The sequence below is a fragment of the Topomyia yanbarensis genome, chromosome 2, assembly GCF_030247195.1.
Source record: "Topomyia yanbarensis strain Yona2022 chromosome 2, ASM3024719v1, whole genome shotgun sequence".
NCBI classification, from domain to species: Eukaryota; Metazoa; Arthropoda; class Insecta; order Diptera; family Culicidae; genus Topomyia; species Topomyia yanbarensis.
The window spans coordinates 152,891,237-152,908,512 of record NC_080671.1 but is presented as its reverse complement, the minus strand read 5'-3'; the positions used below and the strand labels follow the sequence as shown (position 1 = coordinate 152,908,512).

The window sequence follows — 17,276 nt, the reverse complement described above, 5'->3', positions numbered from 1 at the left end:
TATCCATAAAGAAAAGCTTGTCTTTTTACTTTAATCTCAGAGATGCCAATTTTGAACATGAGATACGCTCCTTCAAAGCGATGCGCATTAGTACGTAGCGACGTGCGGCGTTGCCAATATGTACGTTCTCGCGGGTCGCATCAAAGTGGGCCGTGTGTTGAAAGAGCGCACTGTTACAAAATCCTCTATAACTCTCGATAGGAACAAAAATGAAAAATTTTCAATACAGATTATTGAAGGTGAAAGATTGCCGCATAATTTAACATACGTTTTGATTTTTTTTAGCGCGAAGATCACAAGAAAAAATAAAATAGAAAATTTTAAATAGATGCAAATTACCGTTATTCACACAATTATAAAGTAAAAACATTTTTATAAGATAGTGCAAACACCATTCCATAAGTGTGCAAAAATTCATTGAATTATCTTCAGTAGTTTTTGAGATATAAAATTTTCAATTTTATCATGCAATAAAGTTTAAGGGTTAATATCTTAAAGAAAAAAATGAATTGTAGCGAAATATTTATACCAAAAGCTAATCACCATAATCCCTATACAATAAAATATACCTCACGAAGATCGGTGATTTTGCGAAAAATTCGAGGATCACTTGACATGGCTTTCGAAGATATATGAAAAATTCATTTTCCGTCGTCATCGTAAGCTGTCCCTGGCAGCACAGCTCCATCGGAATCTCATCAGACCAATTGCAATAACTTCAGTTCTAGAGCTGAATCAAAAGTTATAGCTGTTTAAAAACGTTGTTGTCCACAAAGAAAACGGGCATGAAGGGGTTAAAAAATACTTTTTGTTTGTGGATAGATGTAATATCTATACACGGATAGTGAAAGCTCTCTTCACGCACTATCGACAAAAATAATATTTCGTGGACTAAAAACCTTCAATTACACAAAATGTTTAATACTAAGAAAAGTTACTTTCAATCCTAGAAAACACATTATCTTTCACATCTTCTACAAAACAAAATGTTTTGCAACTAAAACACATTGAATAATATGTTTCACAGTACTCGAGATACACAACGAGAAGCAGCGCTATATGTTTGTTAGAAACGGACCCCAACCGCCAACTAGTCTCGGGCTCCCCTACAGTATAAAACTGATTGGTTTTAGTTTTTTCTTTTGAATAATAAAAATTTCAAAAATTCATACATCAAATAACAAAGGTTAACTCTTTCATGAATAGATAAGCATAAACAATTTTTAAAATAGTGCGAATATTTCAAAAGCGATTTAAAATGCAGAATCGTAAACATTCGCTTGATTTTTCCCACTCTCAAAACAATTAACATTTGAACTTATATATAACAAAAAATACACAATGCGAAATAATCCAATCAAGCCATTCAAACGTTCCTTACAATTCTACAAATCATCCACAATGTCCCAGCCGTTTTGAATATAAAGCACTTCGTAGTATACCGAACATTTGAATTGAACTCGAAACGTTTGAGAGCAGAATTCGACTCCAAAAACTACTGTAATTGGTCAATATTTTTTGAAACAATAGTAAACACAACTTTTGGAAGCCAATAATGTGTAAGGCAATGCAGTATGCGCCACATTCTAAAATTAAAGTTAACCTACTTTAAGCTGTCTGACTATTGATCAGGTTTTGATTTAATTTACTCCTCTGTTCGACGTCGAAACACTTTACGTGATTGGATTTTTATGATCCGATTGGAATTTGCCACAGAATTTTAAAGAGCGGAAACGCATGAAAAGTACGGTGATTGTATTCAGAGGTTGGAATTGAATGTTGGATAACAATAGGTTTAAGTACGATAGCCATACATACGTTAGGCATAATGTACCTTAGGCATATCGAATAACTTACATGACTAACTCAAAGTATGAAAATACAAAGTGTACTTTTAAGGAGTGCGTCTGGTGTAGAGGGAATACAAATTTTCCTCTCCTTATAATTTTGATGAAAAAAATGAGATTTTTCGGTTTTCATGAAGCCATTTTCCGAAACTAAAACTTTTTTTCTATTTTTTGTGGTTCATCAACAAACTACAAGTCTAAGCTTTACAAAACTTATTGAATTTCCCGAATCAGACAATTTTATCGAGAGTTATCGTGTACGCCGCGGCGCTCCTCGACTTAGAAATGGTTGGATATCTACTTTTGGAACGATCATATGTGTGGCTCTGCGTGACAGAAATTTTTTTTTCGTGTTCAATGAATGTATGAAGCGATCCTAACGTTACACAAAAGATTAAAGTGGAATAAATGTTCAAAAACTTTTCTAACGGTCAAGATCACATAATTTCTAAAGCATCAACTTTGGAATTTTAACAACCTCTTTACAACATAAAAAAGCGCATCCCTTGATTTAATAATTTTGATGATGAAATCTCCTAGAAGTAATTTTGGAAAATTAACTCTTCAAAAACAGTAAGAGACTTGGTGTCTTCAGCAAAGTTGTTGAAAATATCATTTTAACCAATTTTATTAAAAATATTAAGGCTACATGAATGCACTATATTGAGATATAAAACGACATTTAAAAAAATTTCTTTAAGTTCTTTTCAATATTTTTTTCATTGTATTTTTTCAGAGAGTACTTTGAATAGAATGTGGATTATATTTTTATGCACAGCAGATTAAATTTAACAATAACAGTAATATCAGAATTACTTATTTTAAAGGTTTTTATTTACATCATCTTGGGATATTTGGAATACACGGAGTATCCATCTCTTCAACTAAATTAGTTATGGAATGTCTCCGACAAAGTTTTTTTTTCAATTTTATTACAGAGACTTTAAAACCCTTATGGCCCTTCGGTTTTTTTCAGGTTAGGAAAATTTCTACGGGGTTGGAAATCGAACCCAGGTGAGCTGCGTTCAAAGCAATGTACTGATCATCTACGCTATGCCCGCTTCATTCAATAAAGTCTTTTCTAAAGACATTAAATCTCGAACTAAATTTGTTTGAAGAGTGATTTTTTATAATTACTTCTAGAAGGATTGACCGCCAAAATTATTTTATTAGATGAGGCACTGCTTTACGTTGTAATATTGTTCAAAGATTCTAAACATCCAAAGTTGGCAGTTTCGAAAAAATGTGATCGTGATCGTAAAAAACCTGTTTTAATCCACCTAGAGGTGCAATTGTGCCTTTCTCATTTCTCCAAACTATGATTTAATAGCTGGTTCGTACAATATAACATTATGGAAATGTCTTTTATTCTTATTACACTTGGTAAGTATATATAAGAGCACCTTTTTGCATTCATCGTGGTATCGCTTTGAATCGGAGTTTTCTATGTGATCGTACTCCACAACCCGTAACTCCGGAGCCGGAAGTCGGATGGAGATGGAATTTAATATCAGTTTCCGGGGACGCACCACCTTTCATTTGAGACTAAGTTGATCAAATCGGTCTAGCCATTTTCGAGAAACCAATATAACCGTTATTCTGAATTTGGATGCTTCCAGAACCGTCGATGGTGGCCAGTGTGGCCAAAGAGACTTTGTTGGTGACCTAGATCTACAAATTCAATAGCTGTGTTTACATTTTAGAAACAATTTCACCTTTTTACATTCATCGCAAAATTCGTTAGAATCGGGATTTGCTGCGTGATCTTGCGTATCACCCTGTAATTCAGGAATCAGAACTCGGATCCACACAAAGTTCAACAGCAGCTGATGGACTTTTCATTACAAATCAAGTTTGTCAAAATCGGTTCAGAAAATTCCGAGAAACCGATGTGGACAAATCAACAATATCTCGGCGAACTGAGTCGAATGTTAAATGAGACTCGGCCCTCCGGGCCTCGGTTAGAAAGTCGGTTTTTGGAGCAATTGCATAACCTTTCTATATGAGAAAGGCAAAAGAATAATATTTAATTAGCTTAATCAGCATGAGTTCAATGTTACCTTCATGTGATTATATTTTGAAATGTTGGTGGAATGGGTTTGAAAGTGGAGGGAATGGGGGGTTAGTAGAGTGGGAGTGGAGGATGCGTCAGAAATCCTCCATCTTATTTCGGTATACGGGGTGGATGAAGGAAATGCGGGCATGAGGGTGGTCCAAGGGGAGTGGAGTGATGAAGGAGGGAGATGTAAGGGCAAGGCGGGGGGGAGGGGCGGCGACGCAATACTCAACTGCATATTTTGCCTTCCATTGGAGACTTGGTTTGAGAAAATCGGTTCAGTCATCACCGAAGAACCGATGTGACTTTAATTGTGGAATATCCCCGGAATTCCGGACATCCGGAATCGTCGATAGTGGGCAATATATTCAAAGAATGTTTGATTGGCAATCAATGATCTAGATCTGCGATTAGAAATAATATGGTGACCATTTCAATAGTTTTTAGCCTCTGAGGTATTACGATTGTACCGATTTATATGGGAAATTCCAGTGTATCCTTACTAACACCCCTTTAACTCCGGAAGCAAGAGTCAGAACCGGATGGAATTCAGCAACAGTCAACGGTATTACTGTATCTTTCATTTGAAATCAAGTTTGTAAAAATCGGTAGAGAATTCGTTGGGGAATGGGTGTGATATTAGATTAGGAACTTGGTGGGTTCCCCGGGGGCGTCATGAACCGTCATAGATGGCCAATGTGGTCAAAGCTGCTTTAATTGATCTTAGTGATCCAGACCCGCAAACTAGAGTAATGTTACATCAATTTTAATATGTTTTACATCATTTGAACATCATGGTGGTACCAGTTTATATGGGAATTTACTGTGTGACCGCACTCTTCAACCCGTAACTCCGGAACCTATAGTCGGATAAACTAAAAATTCAATAGCAGCTTATGGGAGCGTTATACCTTTCAGATGAAACTAAGTTTGCGAAAATCGGTTCAGCCATCTCTGATAAAATTGTGTGAGTTTAAATGACACACACATACACACACACAACCATTGTGCAGCAGCCCAACAGCTGCTGTGGCAGTCGGTCTCGGAGTCGAGGACAGATGTCTCCCTCTTATCAGACCCGTACCGCATCCCTGCCGGCAACGGCAATTGGGTGTCGGACGGGTCTGGAATGGTGGCAATCTGTACAACGGGACGATTCCCGGTTCAAGAGGTAATACACTCCTCCGCCGAGGGTGTTGCGATTGCCAAGATCAATGGTGTGTTCTATTGCAGCTGCTACGCTCCACCAAGGTGGCCAATAGAATAGTTCAACCAGATGATCGACAGGCTCTCGTCGGACCTAGTGGGCCGGAAACCGGTAGTCATAGCGGGAGACTTTAACGCTTGGGCAGTGGAGTGGGGCAGCCGCTGTACAAATAGCAGGGGTCAAGCGCTAATGGAGGCGCTTGCGAAACTCGATACTATGCTAGCTAATAATGGCTCCGCTAGTACATTCCGTAGAAACGGAGTGGAGGCGTGGATTGACCTAACATTTGCCAGCCCGAGTCTGGCTCCAGGCATGGAATGGATGGTAGACGAAGGCTACACCCATAGCGATCATTTAGCAATCCGCTTTAAGATCAACTATGGTGCGCAGCATTAGAGGGCGGGAGATCTCTGTCAGGTACGCGGGTGGAAGTCCAATCACTTCGACAGCGAAGCTTTCACCGCGGCCCTGGGACTAGAGGCCAACACCAACAGTCTAAGCGGGGATGCGCTGGTAGCTGTTCTATCACGCGCGTGCGACGCCACTATGCCGAGAAAAACACTGCCAACAAACTGTAGATGCCCGGTATACTGGTGGAGTGCCGAGATTGCAGCTCTACGGTCAGCCTGCCTCAGAGCTAGACGTAGGATGCAAAGAGCTCGCACCGAGGATGCAAGAGAGAACCGCCGTGAAGTGTTTCGAGCTGCGAAATTGGCCCTTAACAAGGCCATTAAAAGCAGCAAGAGAGCGTGTTTCGACAACCTGTGTGAGAGTGCCAACGCGAATCCGTGGGGTGACGCCTACCGGATTGTGATGGCCAAGACCAAAGGGGGCTCCTCACCCCCAGAACGGTCTCCGGACCGGTTGGCAACGATTATCGAAGTACTCTTCCCGTCTCGAGCCACAAGCCCCTGGCCACCTGCACTACGAGACAGTGCGGGCACGGCCGAAATGGTGGCTCCAGTGACGAATGAAGAACTACTCGCAGTGGCTAAATCCCTAGCAATGAACAAAGCTCCAGGGCCGGATGGAGTTCCAACAGGCCCGTAGCCAGGATTTTGTTTCGGGTGGGGCTTAAAACTTTTTGTATGAAGGTGTTAACTGGAAACTGAATGTAATTGAAACAGTTACTAGTGAAAACATTTCCAAAACTGAGGCGGTAGACAATATGTTATCTGAAACAAGAAAGGCTATAGTATATCGACGAATTATTGGTTTTGAATTAGATTTTTATTATTAATTTACAATTTTCACCTTTGGAACATGCAAACGTCGTCTGGTGGGTGCCCCTATCATGTAACTTAGAGCCATCGATTTAAAGCTGTCCAGCGCAGTTTCATACTTTTATTTATTTATTTATTTCTTCGTCTTTGACTCTTTGTGCCATACAGACTGTTTCTTAAACTAGTCTAACTCTACTTGATTACAAATAATAATAAAACAAATAAAGAAACAACACTACACAACATTAAGCAATATTTCATAGTAAAATTTATAACAAAATTCAGCGTTGCGGCGGCTCCCAAATTTCGAATTTCTCGTAAAATTCTCGGAAACAGATTCCTTTTGGCCACGTCGATGGAGATAATGCAGCGTTTTTCAATCTCAATCCTACCTTGAATGAAATGTATGGCATCGATGACTGATCCTTCCATTCAGGTACTAGCTTTTTCACGATTGCATTATTTGTCCCAAGCGATTCGGCAACCAAGGTTGAAATATCTCTTTCATTCGCTGTATTTTTGACGCGAGTGAAGAATAACCAGCAAAGATTGTTCGATTCCGAAGCATTAGTCATTCCACGAACAACCCTACACCCTTGTTGCAAACGAGTAGACGACATCAGCGGTATTGATTGGGCCAGTGGTGAAATTTCTTCAGCGAATAAAAATCTATCATCGCACGAACGGGTAATTTCGGCAATCGATTCTTGAATAGCAGTTATTGCATATTTCATATTCGACACTTCTTTAATAAAATCAGCACTGGGTTTTTCTGTTTGAGTGTCTACATTAACAGACACAGTAGCAGCACTAGCAGGGGTAAGTGAAGCGGCATCGGCGATCGTTTCACGTTTATCTCGAAAAGTTTGAATCTTGCGAACATCGACCAGGATCGTTGTACAGGGGCTACACATCCACCAGATATTCCTGTGCTTATTGCAGCTTCTTACCTCTGCTATTGTTAGTGTAGCACATTTGGCATGATATTGTTCCGAGCAGAATCCATCGCAGGCAATCATCTCGTCACCGGCCGCAATAGGCAGAGCACATTTACAACAAAACATCTTCAGCTAGCACGACTTGTCCAATACTAGGCGGGTGGCGACTTACGTTCTGTAGCGTCTAATTGTATCACCGTATAGATGTAGTAGTGTCAAATGGCAGCAAATATCGATCGTTCGTTTTACAACGCAGAAAATCGACTTTTTATCATCAAATACTACCGATGATGCAAATATTTGATCTGGAAAGAGTGCACTTCAACTGGAGTCAAGAAAAGATAACACTAAGTACAATGTAGAGAGCGATCACGCAATGATTTTAAACGATAATCGACAGCAGCTCAGATCACAAACAAGCATACGACATGCGTTACGTCAATTGCCTTCGAACGATCCGCTAAACCAGCCAACATACGAAGGCCGTTGTCGATTATTAGGATTGCACACCTTAGAACATCGTACACATGCGTCGCAGGCAACCTTCGTGTCGTTGTTTCTTCTGACTTAATATGATGTTCCCGATCTCCTATCACAAATCAACCTCTACGCACCAACCGTGTCCTCCGTCCTCGAACACTGCTGCAGCGCAACACTAACTACGCTGCCAACGGACCGATACAAGAAATGACCCGTCGTTTCAACGATTATATCGACATCTTCGGCTTCGTCATTAATTCTACACAGTTTCGTAACCGTTTTGTGCCCTTTTAGGTCATTTCTTTTAAATTTAGTTCATTAAGACTCAGTGTCCGCTGGACTTCAATTATTTAAATACAAATACAAGAGAACGTCGAAATTCGCTAAAAATCATCTGATGTGGCAGGCGATTTATAGAAATGGCTTATTTATATTATTTTCAATAATATAATACATTAAAGATTATTTTCGGCAATATTACCAGACAAGTGAGACCAACTCATTATTTATCTATTTATATCATTAGACAGGCTGATTTTTCTAGGCAATTAGATCCTTGAAACAACGGCAAAAAGCACATCAGTAATTTTGCTTGTTAACATGTGAAGTGTGTGCAAAAAAAACTACTCATTTCTCAACAAAGCAGAAATTAGAACATTCGCTCTATTGACATACAATCTTGCAAAACCATTGGGACTCGACAAGATTACCTTAATTAAGCAAATATTATATTTTTTTGACAATAATGGTTTTATGCCAGGCTAAATATTTCTCAAGCTAACTACTCCAATAAGACGAAGGTACTTTTTCGATATTTTTAACATCTGGGGGTACGATAGGTTACTATATTCGAGAATAAATTAAACAATGTACACGTCTAGAAAATCACCGGTTCAACTTTTATTTGAAGGGAATTAATACTGCAGATTATTTAAAAATTAAATTGACGTCATTCAGGAAAGAAAATGAGATGTTGCAAATGATGTGTCCTCGTCGTCGTCAGAGTGTGTAATTGAAGTTGATAATTCCGGTGCGGCTCACTTGGTTGTTTAGTTGTGAGACGATCAGTAGTGACCTATAGTGCCCCCAAACGGCTGACCTATCGTGCCCCCAAGTGTATGTTTCATGTTGATGTCCGTATTTTTTTTTCAAAAACAAAATTATCAAAAAATTAACACAATACTCGTGTTCAGCGTTAATGTTTACATAAGAAATAACCCACTTGACATTTGATGCATTGATTAAATGTACTGTACTGAGGACGAAAGACAATGCGTTTTCGCAGAACAATAACTAATACAGCTGATCCATGGTAATAGCCGATAAGACTGTCGGCAACGATGTACTCTACCGTGTATCCAATTCACACAAGATGAGCAACGTCTGTAATAATGTAACTTTATCTTCGCTACATTATTTGCAGAGCCCTATATTATATTATTAGCCCTATACTTATTGTACCCCCATACCTATTTGACCGCATTCTACTCTACCAAAAATATGAAATCGAATTTGTTGGACTTATAAATTCAACCAGTCACAACATTTTAGTCGCAACAGTGTTTTAATATGGAACCGTTTCCTCCCATGAAAATAAAATTAAATGTCAATGAAAATGATATTGCGTTAAAATGACATAAAAACAAAAAAATGTCGTCTCAGCTATATCGTTCTCGATAAATTGAAATATTTTTTGCCTAGTGGGCTTGAATGTAATAGTTAGTATTTATACTAAGAGTACAGAGTGCACAGACCTAATACAGAAATTCAAATTGGGTGCTGTTAAAAAACTTTGCATTTAAATTGAAAATAGAGTTGCCAATATCGAGTCTTACATCTGAGTTTTGTTAAACGTGACAATCAATTGGGATGAAGCGTATACTTTTGGAGAGTTTTAGATCTCAGTCGTCCATAATACTTCTACTACAAATATAAAAATTCGTTTAGTGGACTCGGTTCAATGCTTTAGCCAATCGGAGCAATGGTTCTTTTATCTATTTCAATCTATTTCCAACAGTAAAATAATAAAACGAGTTTTAATGGTTGTCCAGCAGATCTCGCTCAAGCTCTTAGGCATTGCACGTGAATACCTGTTTACGAGGCGGGGAAATATTTTATCCTCACAAACTGCGTAAAGGGGGTCATTCATATCTATCTCGCTATTGAACCCTTCCGTGTCATCATAGTGGTTGCTGCCTTTATGTTCACGAACAGATGAGTTCCCCGTTGTCAATATTACCTGAACAGGTGCCACAAATTTAATATATTTGGTGTTCAACGGTTTTTGATCAGGGTAAACCATAATGTGCCGTTTTTTACAGAACTAGAACGTAATAGTTTGTCCAAATACATTAGTATTTGTAATTGGTTTGTCCTTGATATATGCAAAGAATACTATGTGTGATTACACTACTGCATTATGTTTTGTACTGCACTGTACTGTACTTGTGCAATCGGTATCTGATCTTGTAACAGAACATTGATTTTCTCACCGTCCATATATTTCAAGCTCTTAATTAAAACATTGTCACATACAACTAAGTGTTTTATATTATTCAAAATGAATGGTTTAGTCTGGGCCAATTTGTTGAACGCGATGAGCGCTGAATGCCTGAGATAGTAGAATTTGATAAAGGCAACTATCGTAAGTCTAACCTCAAATTTCACCTTCAGAAAATTTTCCTCATCACGAATACTCGGTCTTATGCGGGTCATCAATAATCACAGTATTTGGCAGGAGTACCACTTCTTGCTTCTGCGACTTTCTAATCTCGACAGATTACTAGGGCAAGAAGTATAGTAGCAGTTTCCCTTGTTCTTAAGACAAGGCACACAATATAAAAGTAGCTATTTTTGTGGTTCGTTTTGCAGTGGCTCGGGCAGAATTATAAACCTCACTGAGCTTCGTGACCATTGTTTCTGGTTGTTGGAAACAACAATCTTCTTTAACTGTTTCTCAATGATTTGTTCACACCAAACGAGTTACAAAATTGTTAAGTCGTTGATAATCATGTTTTTGAAACTTATTTTCAGAACATTTCGGAAGGGGCTTTAGCCCCCTAGCCTCCCCTCTAGCTACGTGCCTGAGTTCCAAACAACGCTCTCAAGGCAGCGATCATAGCGAACCCGAACATGTTCAGGCTAGCTATGCAGAGATGCCTTGACGAGTGCCGTTTCCCCGATAGATGGAAAAGGGAGAAATTGGTGCTGTTGCCGAAGCCCGGGAAGCCGCCAGGCAACCCATCGGCGTACAGACCAATCTGTCTGATCGACACGACTGGCAAACTGCTTGAGAGGATCATCCTCAACAGGCAAACCCCGTACACGGAAGGTACGGACGGTCTGTCAAGCAACCAGTTTGGCTTTCGGAAGGGTAAGTCCACAGTGGACGCTCTCAACTCAGTGATAAATACTGCCGAGATAGCGATCCAACGGAAAAGGCGACGTATTCGATACTGTGCGTTAGTGACACTTGACGTGAAGAACGCATTCAACAGCGCAAGCTGGGATGCCATCGCGCTCTCGTTACACCGGCTTAGCCTACCGGTGGGTCTGTACCGGATCCTGGAAAGTTACTTCCAAAACCGCGTACTGCTATACGAGACCGATGCCGGTCAGAAAAGGGTTCCGATTACCGCCGGAGTTCCGCAGGGCTCGATCCTAGGCCCGGTGCTATGAAACCTCATGTATGACGGGGTTCTGAGACTGAAGTTCCCTCCTGGGGTCAAGATCGTCGGCATTGCCGACGACGTAACCTTGGAGGTCTACGGGGAGTCAATTCCTGAGGTAGAACTAACCGCAAAACACGCGATCAGCACGGTGGAGGAATGGATGAGCGCGAGAGGCCTGGAGCTCGCTCATCATAAGACGGAGGTAATTATCGTCAACAACCGCAAGTCGGCACAACATGCAGTTATCCATGTGGGAAAAGTCGCGATCACTTCACAGCGAAGTCTGAAGTCTCTCGGAGTCATTATAGACGACAAGCTGACCTTCGGCAGCCATGTCGACTATACATGTAAGACGTCGACTGCTGTTGAGGCTCTATCGAGAATGATGTCCAACAGCTCAAAGGTGCGCGCCAGTAGACGTAGGTTACTGGCAGGCGTTGCCGTATCTATCCTCAGGTACGGCGGCCCGTCATGGTCAAGAGCACTGAGGGTAACCAGTTACCTACAGAAACTGGAGAACACCTACCGCGTGATGTGCCTCAGAGTGATATCTGCCTACCGCACGGTATCACACGATGCATCCTGCGTGATAGCGAGCATGATGCCAGTCGGGCTGGTCATCCGGGAAGATGATGAGTGCTTCGAGCTACGTGGAAATAGGGGAGCCCGTGAGCGCACCAGGGTGACCTCGGTCGCCAGATGGCAGCATGAGTGGGACAACTCCTCGAAAGGTAGGTGGACCCACCGGCTGATACCTAGCATATTGAGCTGGACGGGAAGACCCCATGGGGAAGTCCACTTCCACCTGACACAATTCCTGTCAGGCCATGGCTGTTTCCGACAGTACCGCCACAGGTTCGGGCACGCGGAGGTCCCAGTCTGCCCGGACTGCCCAGGTGTAGACGAAACTGCCGAACACATACTGTTCGTATGTCATCGGTTCGACGTCGAAAGAAGAGCAATGCTTGACGTCTGTGGCTGGGACACAACCCCTGATACCCTTATTCAGCGGAAGTGTCAATCGGTGGAGAAGTGGAACGCAGTCTCGGCTGCTACCATCCAGATTGCCAGTAGGCTACAGGTAATCTGGCGAACCGAGCAACAGACGACGGGCACGGTTAACTAGTGATTGGTTGGCTGGAGCGAAAAAGGCCAAGCGCAAAAAAGGGAGTGAATGGTCTGTTCATGCCGAGACAGGTTTGGCGCAGCGACTGGCAACCGCGTAAGGGGTAAACCCAGCACCCCGAAGCAAGACAGAAGAGTGAGTGTATAGGCGTATAAGTGGACTGCCTCATGCCAAGACGGGAGGGTCGTAGCGTAGTATGTTGGGACTTAGCTATCGATGCCTCATGGCGTGGCAGAGGAGTGAAAGGGTGAGCATCCAAGTCAGTCTCACATGGTATGGTAGAGGCTAGCACAAAAGTAAGCCTAGCAAGGAATGAAAAAGGTGAGCACACAAGTCAGCCTCGCATGGTATGTCAGAAGTGGGGCCTAAGAAAAATGTCCCACATGGGATGCCAGGGGGAGTGACAGAGGTACAATAGAGTGGCACGATTGAGAGTGAATCAGGTGATAGGGTGAGCACCCAAGTCAACCCCACATGGTATGGGTGGGGCGAGCACAAAAGTAAGCCTAGCAAGGAATGAGTAAGGTGAGCACACAAGTCAGCCTCGCATGGAACGTAAAAGGTGAGCACAAAAGTCAGCCTCATGTGGGAGTGTTTGAGAGTGAATCAAGGTGCGATAGAGAGAGCACCCAAGTAAGCCTCATACAGGACGTATGAACGCGTAAGTGAGAGTGAATGAGTACATTATGTACAGCCATCCCCCCAGAAGTAATACCGAGAGGTAGTTCCTGGGAGGAATGATGGCGGAGCCCAATGGAGTTTAGTCGGTATTAATGGTAGCGTCACCATTCAAGCCCGACACGCCCCAGTGCACCCCGTGTGGTAGGTTGGACCCTACCAATAGCACGTGAACTGGGCTAGGACGTAAAGGTCTTCTCCATTGTAAAAAAACGCACACACACAGACATTTGCCGATCTCGACGAACTGAATCGAATGGTGTATGACACTCGGCCCTCCGGGCCTCGGTTAAAAAGTCGATTTTTACAGTGATTGCATAGCCTTTCTTTATATGAGAAAGGCAAAACGATTTAATCCACCTATCAGTGAGATGAGACATTTCTTACACATATCACTGTTGTATTATCCATTGCTTTGCCGATCACACGCTAAGTTTACAAGCAACTAGATGTGAGATGTGCACGAATAACTGAATAAATTAAAGAAAAATTTTAAAACAAAATGAAATTTAAAATAAAAATAGTTATTCATAAAATGGATAGAATGATTAACATAAATCAAATTAATAAAATAAATGAATCAAATTAGCTCAAATTATTAGACAACATCCAAAAAGTTATGAAATTAAAAGAGTAAATTCAATTGTTTCAAGATAACAAGCTGTCATACAATAACAAAAAGGACTGGCTAAACGAAATTGATAAAATGAAGAAACTGAATAAAATATGTAAACTGGGAAAATAGTTTTAATAAAATGATTAAAATACATAAAATAAATAATATGAATAAAACCACAAAAATAGGAATACAATGAAAACCCGTTTTTGTCAGCCCCTGTTTTTATCAGTTTTTTGCCCCGATTTTATCGATTAACCAGTATTATGAGACTATGTCTAGGGATTAAAGAAGAATATTTGTAGAGCTTCGGTTTACTAAAAAGATATGTTTTGCCATTGTCCCCATTTCGTCAACCTAACATAAACAAAGGGGGCTGATAAAAACGGGTCTTCGCTGTAATAAAATAAATAATATGAATAATATGGATTAAATTAACTCTTTCATACCTAATTAATTTCTAGCACATATAGGGTTCCGAAACCGTTTTTCTTAAAAGTGTTAGAGTAAAGAAACACGAAAAACTTGTTTTGATCAAGATAGATGCTTCTCTAGCAGTGTTTGAAGCTGCTGAATTTTTACAAACCAATCCTTAATACACATTTCCTGCAAAGTTTTCTATAGTTCGTTTGAGCAGAAAAGGCAGCCGAAAGCAGTCCAAATTAATAAGATTTATCAGTTTTCAAAAATGCTTGAAGAAAACGGAGATATATCAAAATATAAGTTTTCACCGATAACTGAAAATGTCTCTGGCAGCACTGCTCCAGTGAAATCCAATCAGAGCAATTGCAATAACTTCAGTTATACGGATCTTTCCTGTAACTATTAGTGCTTAAATAAACGGCGATTGTCACAATTATTAGTTTTACTTTTTTGTGAAGAAATCTTGTCCAACCCCAAAGTTATAGTGCCCATGGAATGAATGAAATAAACAAAATGAATGAATGAATTTTTATCACAATAAAAATGTTTTCTGTCTATACTTTTTATCATATTTAAATATTTCAAGAGATCTTTGTATTTTAGGGTGTCCACATTTTGTCACACACAAGCCTTAAATTTTTGAAGAATGGACTGTCCACTGATCGTTTACTCGTGTTGTAATTTCGAGAACCGTCCCGACGCCGGACCGGTTGGTTTTCTTCCTTTAACTCTTTAGTGATGTTCGTCTCGCCCAAGACGTTTGTTATTCATAATCGAGCAGCAAACTGAGACCCAAATCATTCCAATCGAATCGAAAATCTTGTCCCGCATATAACCCGCCACATCTTTGCTGACAGAGATATTGGAGGCGATAAAGAAATATGACCGGCGCCGCCCGGAAATGAAATCGTAGTCGAAAAACCTAACCCACCAACGCATCAACAACAGCAACATCATCAACAACTCAATTATCTGAATCTTTTTCTTCTTTCTCGCTCTGCTTTCCTTCTAGGTGCTCTACCCGCAGCCACGGGATTCGGGAGTGTACGAGTGTCAGATATCTACAACGCCCCCGGTGGGATACTCCATGACACTGTCCGTTGTCGGTAAGTGGGTTGATATTTTCCTTCCTTTAACGCTTGCTACGCATGACGAACCATAAAACTGGGCGGCACAGTGAAGGAGCAAAGAAAGCAAATAATACCAGCAGCGTCCAGAGGTCACACATTTTTTCCGCCGTTTGTTATTTCCGATGGTTCTCATACACTTACGCAACAGAACTTTCATTGGAACCGGTTTCCGTGACATTTTTGTGATAATTTTGCTGGCACTGATGCCGAAATGAAGGGTGGGTATCAAGTCAAGGAACGCAATTTGCCCTGCCCTCGCTTAGATATCAATTTCGGAACAAGCAGGATTAAATTAATGGAATTACTGCCTCCAGCTGACAATTATGTATTTTTTGCAGGTCTGCTTTTGTGAACGGGTTAACTATGAATAATATAGAATAGCTAGTCAGTGTTGAGGGCTTTTATTGTGCATCAGAAAGGGCTTGTTTCACGGATCGCATACTAAGTATCTATTAATGTATTCACTGATCATGCTTTTCTACAATGTTAACATAGGAATGTGAATGTCCAGTGATGTTTTAATTGCTTTGGGAAGGTCAGTTAGGGGGAATTGGGCATCGAAAGACCTGTATTTTATGTTTTTCCTGCTTTTGGCAGTTCAATTCATGCAAAAAATGAAACGTCATTTAATATGAAAACTACAGCTTCCTTCGTATAAGTAATGTCAAATTATCCAACCCATTAGCAAGGCCTTGTTATATCAGAAACAACAGCAAAAAAAGTTCAGCTCGTTTCAAGTTCCCTCGAGTAAACCTCTTGTTAACCGGCCACAGCTGCGTCGGTCTTTGTGTCATTGAGTTCCGCGTCGTCTGACGGCTGCAAAGATAATGAGATTCAGCCTCCAGTCTGCTGGAAAAGTCGTCGCCAAGTCAAGAAGCACTTGACTTTAATTAATGTCCTGGCAACGGGCCGAAGTCCAAGTGCAACCAATTGATGTGAAATGATAAAATCACAGCCCTTTTGTGAACAGAACTGCCGACGCCGGCAATAAAGGATATCGGAGCTTTAGATTCGCTTGATGGTAGGGTAATGTATCTATCTTATATTAGGGAGAATGTTAGACTATTTCGATACGATAAAAGTCAATATTTCTTAATATAAATAAGAAATGATACGCTGAAACGTTGGACAAATATAACAGATACTCAAACCAATGGCTTCAAATGGATATGGTTGAAATGTTCTCAAGACCCTATATCGAGATGGCCTTGTTGGTTCGAAGGGGTAGTTAATTTACCATCAATTGATTCGAATTCAAATTAAACCGGCGCTTCCAAGCAGAAGAATTTTATGTATTTATTGAAAGCGCTGTTTGTATTTGTAACTAAAAATGCGCTTGATTGGTTATTGTATTATGCGTGCGATTTCAATTACATAAAGTACTGCTCTTGTTGACCTATGGACGCATCAATTTTTCACTGAATGGATTGAAATCGAGATTTTCATCTTTAAAATTATCGGGTTCAGAATTTTAAAAAAAAAAAAGAAATGGTGGTTCTGCTTTGGAAAGTATTGGAAACGAACATAGATGGACATTGTAGCCAAACGGACTTTTCATGACCATCAACTGGATTCGATGCGGTTGCGATATAATAACCGCATGCATACCACAGGATTCACCGTGCTGTAAGTCATTTTAACCAAAGTTGTGGCCCGGAAAATAATGTTACGGTTTTCAATTTGCTTGTAATTTAAATAAGTAAAGGATATTGTATTTGATACTCAGTGTAGAGTTAATTTTAGGCCTCCAGCTTCAAGATCAACCTGTAATTCGTGTACAAGCACGAAACAAAATAAAGTTTGCTGCTCCATAGATAATGGCTAAAATCGTTGTGTTGGGGGTCGTAGTGTTATTTTAAAACTAATAAGAAATATATGGAA

At 40.5% G+C, this 17,276-nt stretch overlaps 1 protein-coding gene across 1 annotated transcript in view; it reads left to right on the top strand.

Annotated features, from left to right (window-relative positions):
* The window catches only part of LOC131681786 (SPEG neighbor protein-like), a 386,072-nt gene that overhangs the window by 280,107 nt on the left and 88,689 nt on the right, over nt 1-17,276 (top strand). Inside the window, exon 5 of the mRNA XM_058962819.1 lies at nt 15,278-15,371. Within this exon, the coding sequence (XP_058818802.1) occupies nt 15,278-15,371 (94 nt within the window). The remainder of the gene's footprint in view (nt 1-15,277; nt 15,372-17,276) is intronic.